Raw genomic sequence first — 13,876 nt, forward strand, 5'->3', positions numbered from 1 at the left:
TAATTTGGAAAATGTATTTAAACGGCACCAGCATACTTTCCCTGTCTGTATCGCAACCAAAGCGTTTTAATATTTCTGATAAAAAGTGCATTCTATGATTCCCGAGTCGGTGGAAAAGCGAACAGAGACAGAGAGAGGGCAGAGTTGTGTTGGTATGTTGGGGTTTTTGGAAGAGTATTTTTTTGGGTTTTGTTGTTGTAATTATGCTGATTACGAAAATTTCACAATCAAACGGCATGTGAGCAATGGCCAGCGTTATGCAGAGCAGGCCTGATGTGAGCAAAGGAAGGAATAATGGAGGGCTGGAAAAACCGGGCCAATCGAGAACAAAAATATTCATCCTCCCCCTCACGTCTTTGTATAATGAAATTTATCGTGAAAAAAAAGCGAAATTAGCTGTAATTGTACACCATCCACAAGCGTTTTTGTTGGCTTTGTTGCACCCACGGGGCGTACTATTTTTATATCGTGGGAGCCCTGGGTAGCCATTTTGGTGTTTCTTCTGTTCGTCAGAAACGGACTAATTAGTGTACACGCACACACAGCGATATCGCTACACCAAAAACCAGCGCGAGTTCATATTGAACTTTGTATCCGTTTCGCTTTTCGGAACAGTGGTCCTCGGATATTTGGACGCTAGGCCATATCTTCGGCCCGGGGACAAACTTTCCCGCTGGTTATTGATGTTTTTTTTTTTGCACTCTGGCAACATCCCGCCATCTATCAAAACAACGAACGATCACCTCATCGGGCGGAGGGCGATCGCCGGCTGTTGTGCAGCAGGGAATTGTTTGTGCTGTCCAAACAAATAAAGCCCATCGATCGTTGCATCGTTGTGGCATCGAGCGTTCCCGAGCAGAAACCCGACAACAATGTTGCAGCCATGTTTGGCAGCATTCTTCACTTAAAACCGACACACACAGAAACACATCGACACGGTGGAATGTGCCGAGATGTTTGCCCCGGGGGTTTTCGCCGGTGCAGGATAATTTCTGTACACACACACACACACACACACACACACACACACACCACACCCCTTGACGCATCAAGGAAGGCAGACATTTTGGTGAAGGAAAGGGGTTTTGTAAAGAATTTCACGAACTCACGGCCGGAAGTGTATTTTGGGAGGTTGTTGCTGTAGTAGTAGTGTTGGTGGCATATTTTGAACGGAAGTGTAGAGGAATTATTAGGCTAGAGGTTCGCGGAATGTTGGTTATTAGTTTTGCCGTTTTGCCGAGATGGTGTTGTTGACAGATTTCTGTTCGATAGTTTAATATTAGCGAAGCTCGGGTGAAAAATATTATTTGAGCGCTGCAGGGATTCTGAGATAGCTAGCTAAAGTGCATACCCTTGCTGGACTCCTGTTTCTGATAAATTAGACAACATACAGACGAGCTCTTTCAAGACACCGCTTAAGGTGAGAGGTGTCAAGCACAAGCTTTAGGGGACAGTTATTCAGCTTTACAGATAAATTGTCCACTTAAATCTTGAACGGGAGTCCGGTGGTGCGGGGATCCGGGTTCAAATCCCATCCAGACCGCGCCTCCCCCAGAAACTTCATGAAGGAAATGCAGGAATACTTTACCGGCTAATCCTTGGAACATTACTAGTAGTGTTGGGTGGTAAGCTTGAGAGCTACCGGGAGGCCTCGCCTCAATAAAATGAAGGCTCTGAGCGCGCTCTTCGATTTCATAGGTAGCTCCGCACACTTCGGCCTCTTCGCCCTCAGTGAGTGCGGAGTGAGTACCGGGAGGCCTTACCTCTCACATGTTAGTGAGCAGTTGCCATCTCTCCTCTTTAAAAAGAGCTACTTGACCCAACACTAATTACTAGTTCTTCTAGGAAGTACTGTAAATACTAAGCCAAAGCTAGTCTGGACGTGCATACTAGTGAATAGGAAACGCTGGATTTCTTTATCGATTAATCCTTGGAACATTAATAGTACTCCTCGAGCACTCTAAAATACTCAAAGTCAAAATCAGTCTGGGAGTGAAAAAGAAATCACAAGATCGATGGAACCTTGAAAATTACTAGTTTTTCTTGGAAACCAAAAAAATGGAAAAGGAAATGCAGAACTTTACCGAGTAATCCATAGAGCATTATCAGTTCTTCAAGGAAATTTTGTCAACAAACTCAGTATGGCATCAAATACTATTCCAGAAAATACTAGAATTCTTTATCGACTATTCCTATTCCTTGGAACATTAATGGTTCACTTCGGGATACTCTCAAATGCTAAGTCAAACTCAGTCTGAGAATCCTGTAAATACTAAACCAAACTCAGTCTAGAAGTGGAAAGGATGTGGAAGGATTCTTTTCGATTAACCCTTGGACCATTACTAGTTCACCTCGGATATCCTGTAAATACTTAGTCAAACTCAGTCTGATCGTGGATATTTCTGGTAGTAAAAGCAAAACTTCTCTTATCCTTGGAACATAACTAGTTCTTCCTGGAAGTCTAGTTAAACGTAGTCCGGAAGTGAATAGTTTTTGTAGGAAATACAGGGTTTCTTTACCGACTAATCATACTCAACTAAATCTTTGCCTCAATAAAGGTTTTCAGATGCCATTCAGAAAGTTTCTGCATGTCTTGATGCAGAGGTTCAGTCTTCAGTTAATGCTGGTCGTCACCGCATTAATAGCCAAGTCGGCATTGAAGTGACATCACATCCTTAATGTGTTCCAGTTGCAAGAATTGGATAGTCATTGCCGAAATGATTCGAAAGAGATCAGGTGCGAGATTAGTCTAGGTGCTCAACCAAACATCAGCCGGAGGAACCTTCTCATTAGCTCATTAGTACTCCTATGGAGAAGTGTTCCATCGCTGCAGGCAGTAGATTGCTGCTGGACGCTTGAAGAGTCTCATTAGCTCTTCCAGTACCTAGTGGGCGAGACGCCTTACTACTCTAACCAAGTAGTCATCCTTCGGGATATAAAACGTCTATACCTCTCATCTCCGAAGCAATACCTTAGCTGGTAATCTATTAGGCGAATTCTTTTGGAGTGTTTAGTCAGTAGAATCCTGGCAATACCCAGAGGATAGTTCCCGCCTAAGGCCTCGTGGGTCTCGTACGTGCAAATTTACTCCGGTTAGGTTCGTGACTCTCCAGTATTACGTACAAAAAAAAAATCTGTTCTACAGTGAGTTAAAAAAACCCCCTCTGTTGTAGCCAGCACAGCACAAATCTCTAAAAGGGTTCAAATAAAAAAAATCAAAATTCCAGTTCATTGGTCAACTTACATCGAGCAGAAACATCAGGCTGGCGCGTTGGTATAGGTTCGCTTCGCACATCGCCAGCACGACGTGATCGAGTGGTGTGAGTGCGTCCTCGGTCAGCAGATGAAGGGCTCCATCGTACTCCTGCTGCTGTTGGTGCTGCTGCTGCTGCTGCTGCTGATGGTTGACGGCAAACGATGACACAGTACGCTGCAGCGTGACACCGAGCGAGTAGATCCACATCTGCAACCAAGCAAGAAAAAAAAACGAGACACCAAACGTGTGAAAGCGAGTCCACTGCAAGACATCGAGGGTGTTCCCGAAAATTCCAACAGGCACAACAAAAAAAAACTCAACTTGACTCGATTAAGGGCAGTTGATTGGTTTATTGGCAGCTCTCAAAGCTGCACAATATCGTGTTTGCGTCACTTTTTTGACAGGCATCCTTGTTTGTGTCAAATGCTGTGTGGTGAATTAGTGCTTTTGAGCCACAGCAGCCAGGGAAGACAAATTTTTAATCGAACTGTCCATTACTGTTTCTCCCGCTAGCTGGCCAGCTAGCCAGTGTTTGTTGCAAATCGATGCTCTCTAGATGGCAGTGATGATGATGATGGCGGTGGTGGTCGACATGATTGGACACTTTTTCCGGTCCGGTGGAAATGAAATGTTGTAGGGCGAGGAAAAACTGACGCCCTCTCGAAAACGGCACGAATTGAATTGAAATGCAATTATTGTTATTGTCTGTCCCCGGGATGGAGCGAGATTTTACCACTGAAAACAATCATCCTAACAGCATGTTGTGGGCTCTTTATTTCTCTCTCTCTCTCTCCCGTACCGGTGCCGCGGCTGCTGCCATCTTCCTTGTTCCGGCCCTGTTTTCACTTGCTCGTAAATATAGTTTCAAGTTAAATAGATTGCTGCACCGCTCTTCAAAATGCATCTCCATCAGCGAGTGGACGAGGAGAGAACAGCAACAAAAAAAAAAAACGCAGCACTTTCATCCTGTTTTCCCTGCAACAGGTTTTAGTGGGTGGATTCATTTCCATTCCATCTTTTCCTCTCGGAGACTCCTGCTGACCCCGCCCCCCCCCCCCCGCTCCATCTAAACATCCTTCAACTTTACTTACCTTTTCGACGTCAGATTCACTGAACTGGATAGTTTTGCCCAGTGAGTTGATGTACTCGGGCGATAGAAACGGTTCCTCGGTGATGTCCAGAGCGTCCTGCTGGTGCTGCTGCTGCTGCTGTTGTCCACCTGTCGTCGCCGGTACGATACTAAAGACGACGCGTCCACGTGAGCTGATCTGCAGGCTGGCGGGCGTTATCAACGGTCGAACTTTGCTGATTGATGGTGTTTCTGGGTAAAGAGAAAGCAGGGAAACAAACCAGACAAAATGTAAGTGAATGAAGAATTTTAGTTACTGATGCAGCTAAAATACAGCTTCATCAACGACCGTCACTAGCAGTCAGTAAGAGCATGAAAGGAAAGGAAATGCTTAGGTGAAGTCGCCGTCCTTGGTGGGCTTAATGATAATTAATAGCGTAGCGGTGGTAGATATATCACTGTATAAGTTAGGAAATGTGTGTATGTGGGCCTTTTGCTTTTCTTTTGTTAGATCATTGCTTTGCTATTCCAATTGATTTCGGTCAATACAGTGGGTGACAGAACAAAACACTTGCCTAGAGCATATTGTTTTTGATAAGAGATTTTTGAAGAAGATTGTTGTCCCACTTCTACCGGGGAGTAAGATAGAGAAAATCATCGGGATTCGAATCTTTTAGTAACTATTTTAAGGATCTCTGATTCCAATATAGTTTACGACTCTTAAATCTTTGGAGCGACCTGTAACTCTTTCATTTCTCTATTTACTCTCTCGGGATTTGAATCCTTAATAGGAAGCAGGCAGGGATTCAAATCCCTATAACAAAAAGAAACTCATACAAATAAATCATACACTCTTTTGAAATTCAAATCCTTGCTTACTTCTTGTAAATAACTAAATTTTCTGTAGGCATCACATCTCTGGAAAAGATTCAACTCTGTATGGCCAATATCAATGATTTTACTTTATCGTTCACTCTTCTGAAATTTGAATCCTTGTAACAGTTGGTATCTTTTTTCACTCGGTAGATATTTGGAATCCTGAATCTAGGATTCTATTCTATGGAGGGTCTAGTATTTTATTCAGTGATTGATTCATTATTTTAAGATTCAAAGCGCAGAACCGGCAGGCCCGGGAGTTAAACATCGTCCGGAACATTCCCACGTAATGAGGACTGACTGTCAAACTATGCGATATCATTAAATCTAGTAAGCCATTCGATAAGGCCATGAAGATCAATAAACTAAAAAGAAAAAGTAGGATTCAAATCCCAGCTTATTTCCTGCTTAGGATTTAAATCTCTATGGCGATAAGTAATTCTTTCAATCATGTGGAGCTACCAGATATCGTTTTGGGACTCAAATACTTGCTCATTTGTAATTTAACCATCTATTTATTTGGTATCTTAATCTGCATCTGTTCGCTGCTGAGGAATCAAATCTTATGAATGAGCAGTAACTCTTTTACTTACTCATTACTTTTCAAGGATTTGAATCCCCCTGCTTGGCCCGTGTTTACGGTTCAAATCTCTACGATGACTAGCAAAGACCTACACCACAGGTTTTTGGGACTCGAATTAGGATTCAAATCACTGATAAGTAATATTTGTACTGATTCACTGATTATTTTGGGATTCAATAAATTAATCAAGATTCTTAAGCTCCCAAGCGAGCAGTAACTTTATTACTATTCGGAATTCGAGCGACAAACGTCTCTTTTACTGATTCAATAACTCCTATTAGTTCAAATCCCTTGTTAAACGTTTGAAAATAGTATACGGCCCCTTTAAATAATTCAATAAACAAGATAAAAATAGAAATATATTTCGCCCTTCTAGGAATGAAACAAATAAAACGAGAAACACGAAACAAAAACCCATATGAGTTAAAAATAAATAAAATGACGCCCTTTTAATATTAATCCTCCACTTGTTGCTTTCCCCACCAATAATTCCGCCGAATCGTTTCTGTGGCAATCAAAGTAGATCTATTTGTTCCATTTCTTCTTCTGGCAATCACTGTACGCTGACTTGATTGTTGAGCGCCTTTCTGGTAGACGCTTGTGGCACGCGCCACGCCATCGCCATTTTGTTCGGTTGTTAGTGCGTTTTCTGCGCTCGCTGGCAGCGAGATGATCCTGTTTTTTTTTTCTTTTTGGCCTGGGGAGGAAGGAAGGACAGGTGGCCGGGAGAGAAGGTTAAAGGTGGATTAGGGCGCGCCGGGGATACATTCACGGACTCGCACTGCGCTTGACGTTAATTAATTGAATTAATTAGCGCGTTTCGCAGTTTGTGGACGCAAGCGACGGTCCAAGCGACGAACCTTCTAATGAGCTTGTTAGCCAAAAACCTCCCAAGGTTTGGAGGGTTGGCGAGGGGGGGGGGGGAGAGGTTGGGGAGGGAGGTGGAAAACATACCACCAAAGCTTCCAATACGAACGAGCATATGTGTGTGTGTGTATGTCTTCGTGGAATTTACCTTTAATTTCCAATCGTCCTCCTTCCCGTGCTCGGTGAACAAGGCTTAAGGTTCCGCTTTTCATCTTAATCTTTCAAAAATAAACAATACAAAGCGGGAGAGAGAAGGAGACAGAGAGCGCGAAAAGATTGCAGAGCGAAAAATCGTTTGATCTTATCTCGCTCTCTGCAGCTAGCACGGCCCGGCACCAAACTTTTCACCATGCACAAGCATTTGAGGTTTTATGTGGCTCAAAATGCAGCTCGTTGAGGGCTCGTCCTTTGGCTGTTTGTACTTCATTGGTTAGTAGCAAATGTTTCTCGGGGCGAAACAGAAAAAAAACTGGACCAAAAATGTGATAAAAAACTTTAACATTTGTTTTGGTTCCCTTTGGAGTTTTTTGGGGAGGAGAAAAAATCGGAGAAGCAATCTCGCAAGCATTGAATAATGCAATACGAAAGAAAATATGCCTTTTCTTTCTCGCTTTTTGTATTGAAGGCAAAGTTTGAGATTTTTCTCCTGCGAATCCAAAAAGCTTCCGAGTCGAATGTCAGCTTAGGGCGGCAAGCAACACCAGGAATCCTGGCGGCAAAATTCAAACCGTCGAAAGCCAGCACATTTGTAGCGAAAGCTTGAGGGAAAACAGAAAAAAAACCCACCACAATCGACAAGATAGAAAGCCCGTAAGCAAATAAGGCACTCGGGATATATATTTGCTTCCCTTTAATCCTCACTCGTTGCGTTGCTTTGCCTCCCCCTTTCCCACTTCCAGGTAATACCTTCGCGTTCCAGGGAAGAAGAATAAGGCCAAAGCAACGAAAGAAATAAAATGCAAAGAAGATAAATGAACTGAAAGCACGATCGAATAGCGCGAAACAAAGAGTGTATGGAGAGAAATGTTGGGTTGGAGGAGGGGGGGGGGGTGGGAGGAGTGATGGGGCTGTGAAGCGAGGAAAACCAGGGGACGGTGCTTGTAACAAATATTATTATTTATCCTGGGTGAAATCCTGCGAGGCTGCGAGAACGGTCGCCAAGAAATGAGAATGAAAAGTCTGGGTCTGGGACCATTTTTTCTTTTTTCTTACCACCCCAACATCCCCCTCCCCCTCCCCCCTCCGAGTGGGGTGGAGGCGGTATGAGTGCAAGCGGAATGAATCAAAACGGCAAATAAGTGGAAAATCTTGAGCGCAAACTTTTGCTTTTTTTTTCCTCTCGTCTGTTGTTCTTCGGTTCGCGTTTTTCTGGCTCGGGAAAACCCGATTATTGTCCTTCCTTGGCTCCCTCCCTCACGCGTGGGTGTCATTTTGTTTTCTTTTTAATGTTCTTCTCCTCCTCTGGGTTGCTGCTTGTTGCTTGCGGTTCTGGTCTCGTGCCTGATTTTTCCGCGATTTTCCACGGTTCGTGTACAAGTTGGGGGAAAAAAACGCAAAGGGAAAACTCACATTTCCCCAACAGTTGAAAAGTGGGTGTGTGTGTGTGTGTGGTAAGGAAGTGCCAATATCCGGATGAAGGGGTGCCGGGTGAGTGGGAGGGTGAGTCACCAACCATTGAGGGGGGGGGGGGGGTGGTGGCGGAGGATTATAATTCTGTTTCCTGCACTGCCTACTGTTGCTGCTTCACGGTTTAACAATAGACACGGTAAAGTTCGTTAAATTCGTTCCACTTCCTTCCTTGCACTGATTTTCCTGTATCTGATTTTCCGGGAAAAAGGTTACCCCCACCCACTCCTCCCCGCTTGCGTACGATGATGCCGATGATAATGTTGCGGCTGCTGCCTCTTGATTAACATAATGAATATTTGTTGCTTTGGTAGCCTCGTCGTCTAGGGGAAGCTGTTGTGGTGCGCGCCTGGATGTGTCTATCTGTCTGTGTATGTGTATGATGGGTGTTTTATATGGTACCTAGGGCATATCCTGTTCAGCCAAAAAAAATCTCACGTGCTTCGTGCACGTAAACGAATGAAAGATTGCAATTACTGCGAACAATCGAAAAACCGGTGGGACCCACTAATGTGAGGGGTGGTGTGAGGGTGGGATCCCTGCGAGGGGGTGTGAAAAATTTGCCAACCAAAATTCAGCTGTTGCTTAGCTGAGTTAGCAGGACGGTTGAGGAGCAAAAAAGGTAGAAATAAATAATCAAATAAAATCACTCACCCCCTTAAGAGAGATGCCATCACCACCTCCCCACCCCCCTTTTACCACCACCCATTTCTCATCAAGGACTCTGGGAAAAAAGAAACCTGAGGAAAAATTGTGTGCACTTTTCACACACTACATATGTAATTTCAGCAGTTCACTGTTACAGACGTCGGTATCGTGAAGCATTTGACAGATTTTGACGATCGTTAAAAGTTAGAGACAGATATAGAAGGTCTTTAGGAATAAAGAATTTATACGCACGACTGCAGTCAAGGAGGACAGCGAATTGAGTTCGTTTCTCATCTTGATCCTCTATGACACGTGTTCTCTTAAGTACATTTTCCTCATTCTCATTCAAGTCTGAGTTGCTACAATGGTTGTGATACTACATTGTCTAGCTTCCAAACCTAAATTGTAAAGAAAATCTAAGCAGATGCTTGGAGCCCAGAGCTTTCAATAGGGCCTCGTAAATATCGGTAGAGACTGATCTTCCTATAAGCTGGTTGTGAGTGCTCGAGAATTAACAACCTCGACAAAACTCAAAAACAGCTCATGTATACGAAAAATTTTGCATTGTCTTCAATTACGTCCAGAAAGGCGAGTCGAGTAGCCTTTTACTCAACAAAAGACATTAAAGATGATGTATTTCGTACTATTCGAAGCAGTGGTGGTTAAACTAAATGGGTAAACCTAAGCCTAGACATCATTCCAAGGAACGCAAGATCTTATGATATGCTACAGCACCAAGGTTTTATGGACATTTAGTGAGTGATCGAATGTATAAATTATCCAGATCATCTGAGTGCCTCCTACACTGCAACCGAGCTACGCAGTGAGATTTTAGGGCATACATGGGCTCGTGAAAGGCCGGATAAGACCAGCAAAAAAGGGCCCGTCAAGAAGTCGAGATGCACCATTTTTGACCAATCGATCTGCTTCTTTATTGCCAAGAAATCCGTATTGATTTATGATAATGATTTATCAAACAATGAGCTTTAAATTTTTTTTACGTATCAGCCCAGGGTAGATACAAAAACGTGCCTTAAATTTAACGACCGTTAATACAATTCGTTTGCGATGACAAGTTCGAGCTACGGTTACTTTTCTAACGACTGTTAATTTTTAAAGATCTCTTTCGCGATACCGACTGGTGAGTTAAGTTTTTCGAAGAGAAACGCACAACAGTGCGAAAGGGTTCAAGTGAAAAAAAAACCCCCCTTTTTTTACTCTCGAAATCATATTTTAATGTACCCCTTTTCACTCTCTCCCTCGCTCCCTTCCTCGCTACCCCGTAACCCACCGAACGTAACCCCTAAACGTTACACGCGTGTCAAATTGGTAACGGGTGCCAGTGACAGCGACGATACTTCAAACCCACCGTGCTCCACACATTTCCCCGTACACGCGCGCGAGTGTGTGTGCAAATCACAATCAGCATAAAAACTGGCTGCAACTATTGTGTTGGATGCGCGGTTGCAACAGCAATAACAAAAAAAAAAGGCTTTGGGAAATGATTGAGAAAAATGACACGGTTCGTCCTTGGAGTTCGCGTCCTTGCGCGCCTTTTTCGCGTTGTGCAATTCCTTGCTTTTTCTTCCTCCCCCCTCCCCGTTTTCATCCCCCTCTTCCCCTCCCCCCCTTTTAAACAATGATGAATGATGCGGAAGAAGGAACATGGAAGAGGAAGGAGAGGGAGCAAAAGAAAGAAAAAAAAAGTAAAGCCACAGAGCACACTGACAAGCGTGAATTGAACCGCAAAAGGATGCAGCTGGAGAACTGCGAGAAGAAGCAAAAAAAAAGAACTCTCCCCTTATAATTTTCTACCCGTCCCTAGCAAACCGTCACCCGTCAGCTTCGAAGTTTACCAAAGAGATAGGTGATCCATATCTGGTCCGTGACACAGGGCACTGGGTGACAGTTTGTTCCATCTGTCGTGGATTCCTTCATTCGAAAACGAACTCAAGGGGAAATAATAAAAAAGAGCTCACACCGACAAAGATAAAGAAAAACATGCAACGGGCGCGCAATTGGTGCGGGAAGCCAGGAAACGGGACAGTTTGCAGTGAAATGAGGCCAACGCATTTATGTGCCAATACGCCAGGACTTGTGGCGACCGTTGTTATGTTCGTCAAACAACGAAACGAATTGTTTGATTTGTGTTCTGCTTGCTGTTTTTCTCTTTTTTTTTATCTAAATTTTCCTTTAAACCAATTTTCCGCACCGGGTTTGCTAGCTGCTCTTTGGCTGTATAAACAATTTAAGCCTTGATTTAATATACCGATACTGATTATTGGGTAAAAGTGTTTTTATTTCTTACCACCCCCCAATCCCAAGCGATGCGAGCCACGTTGCACTGGAAGGAAGGAATGTAGTGCTTTCCTGTACTGTGTGTACTGCACCATTACTTTGTGTACTGAACACAGTTTCAAGACGATTGTGGAACGAACTTGCTTGAAACATGGTTAATGGTAGCGAACAAAAAGCCCCAACGTTTCGTTTCCACGCTCACTTTTCGCGGGCCGGCAGTCTTTATCGAATAAACTAGTTGGCGGAAAATGATACTCACGAAAACCCCATCTTGTGGTTGGGATCTGCTGATAAGATGGGCGAGCGAAGCATCAAGCTAAAGAAATTACAGATAGATCATTTTATTGTGCTGATTGCATACTTTACGGCGTGCTTGATACAAGAACCATCTTGTTTTTTTTGTTGTTGCTGTAATGCAATTTGCAGAGCGAATACCGCTTGGTTTAGTTCGGTAAATTTTTCCCTTTTTAAGGGAAATTGTTAAGCTAGATCGATAACAAGGCGGGCAGCTCATTTCGCGAGAATGCTTTTCTGCAAATTGTCAGCCTTAATGGATATAGCAACGTCGGAAGTAATGCAGTTTATAGAATCATCAATGCATCTGTATCGTAAAAACGTTTGAGCAGTTAAGCTTCGAAGAAAATAAATTCCCATTGCATGTTTGAGAAAAAACGCCTTTCGTTATGCAATCCGCAGAGCTATAATTGCATTTTATCCCCAATAAATTGTTTTATTTGCTGCGAAGCTTTTTTATTTCAGATAGGTTCGGAGAAGGAAACGTTTCCCAGCGCTAAAGCCAAAGCTGAATTATTTTTAAATAAATTTAAAGCAGTATGGCCATGCCGTTCTATTCAAATAAAAGTAAATGAAAGGGAATAAACAAATCATGTTAAGGCATTGCGCTCTGTGAATTAAAATAATGGCATCTCCAGAACTTGTACTGCGACTTTGCAAATAAACTGATTTTTCTCTTGATAGCGATGTTTCAGCTTAATTTAATTGCTTTGTTTTATTTTAATGAGATAATTTAACCATTTTTTGTTATGATAAAAACTGTAGGGCCATATCGCATACAACTATTATACAAATAATATATATTTATGTTAGTTTTTATTACATTTCCTCTCCCTAACCGTAAAAAGCCATCTTATCCCGGGTGTGCTCGGTCGAGATTGTTTATACAACGCGCCTGAAATAATGCAATCCACAGAGCTTTAATCTCATTTTTACCAATTAAGATAATATTTTCGTTTGTTTTATGACAACTGTTCAGCGCAGCGAGTCACACGCACACACAGATAATTTAGTTGTCTTAGTGATTTGTATACTCTCGCGCAAATAAAATTCAACAAAAACGCCTAAAGTAATGCAATCCGCAGAGCGCCCACTTTCTTCTTCTAACAATTGCTTTTTTTTGTTGTTGCTCCTCTCTTCTTAACAAGGTTGTTAAGCAGGGGGTTGTAAGGTTGAAGTTGCTGCACATACTTTCTCACGCTCGCTTTCCCTCCTGCCTCGCATTCCCTTCGCCCCCCCCCCCTCCCCCTCCCCACCCCTCACGGTCCCACACAGTTTCGAACATCTTTGTGACGCTATTTATGCGGTGTTAGATAGCAAAACCATACAAGTGCATTTGCAAGTGTACCATTTGCGTCACGCTTTCGGTGCGCGTGGTGCACAGTACGGTGGCGCGGGAAGAACCAGCAAGGCCGGCGAATGGAGCGAGCGTGTCTGGGAAGACTGATTGTTTCCCCGGGTTCGATAGGACGACTTGTCAACGGTACGCTCCCGGGAGTTTGATGAGAACGCGTGAAGGGGTGGGACTAGAAAGAAGGGGGGGGGGGGGGTGAGAAGGAGGAGGGAGGGTGGGCGTAATTTTCTCCTCCCAACTGGGGCCGGGAAACGAAGGAAATGTGAGCAGTGTTACGAAATGAAGAAGATGAAAAGGATGGATGGCGGGGGAGGGGGGGGGTCTAAGGGGGGGGAGGTGAGAGAGTGTAAAGCGGTGGCTGACAAGGAAAATGGTCGCAGTTGGTAAGGTTCATGTTTTCACCAACCCTCTTTTTTCCTTTCCAACCCACCCCCCCCCCCCCCCCCCCTTGCTACCCCACCTTTCGCCACAATCGAAACACCACTAGCTGCTATCTGTTGCAACAAATTCTAGCCCCCGAAAAGTGCATCGCGCATCCGTTCCATCATTATTGCAAGCCCGGGTGCGAATTGCGTTCGCTCGAATGCTCGGGCGCTACCGACCCCTGTCAGCAGCACACCTGGGCAAATAGCGAACGAGATATTGCATTATTGGGGCAGTGTGGGATGGTATTTGTGTGTGCGTTTGTGTGTGTCAGGGGGCCCTTTTTATGGTAGTGGTTGTTGTCGTTCGTTATCCAGCTACGGTCCCATCATTGCAATCAAAGTTGTTGTGCCTTTGCTAAATATGGGTGGAAAACTATTTTTACGATTCACAGTTAATGAACTCGACGTAACGAGGTGGAGATGCTTGCTGGTGACAATATACAGCAATAGGCAGCAGTTATGCATGCAGTGCCTAAAGTTATACTACAATCAAGCAGTACAGGCGCCTGAAGTTATACTGCAATCAAGCAAATGTAGCTTTTGTATCGTTTTTTCCCCGATCCGTTGGGCTCAGAGTTGG

The 13,876-nt window shown here is 43.8% G+C and overlaps 1 protein-coding gene across 3 annotated transcripts in view; it reads right to left on the reverse strand.

The window, feature by feature from the left end:
• LOC118517435 overlaps positions 1–13,876 on the reverse strand; it is a 96,853-nt gene that overhangs the window by 15,137 nt on the left and 67,840 nt on the right. For all 3 annotated transcript variants that reach the window (XM_036063557.1, XM_036063559.1, XM_036063560.1), the window contains exons 3-4: positions 4,348–4,577; positions 3,245–3,463 (exon numbers count right to left, since the gene is read on the reverse strand). In XM_036063557.1, coding sequence (XP_035919450.1) covers positions 3,245–3,463; positions 4,348–4,577 — 449 coding nt within the window. The remainder of the gene's footprint in view (positions 1–3,244; positions 3,464–4,347; positions 4,578–13,876) is intronic.

Source organism: Anopheles stephensi, chromosome X, assembly GCF_013141755.1.
Source record: "Anopheles stephensi strain Indian chromosome X, UCI_ANSTEP_V1.0, whole genome shotgun sequence".
Classification (NCBI taxonomy): Eukaryota; Metazoa; Arthropoda; class Insecta; order Diptera; family Culicidae; genus Anopheles; species Anopheles stephensi.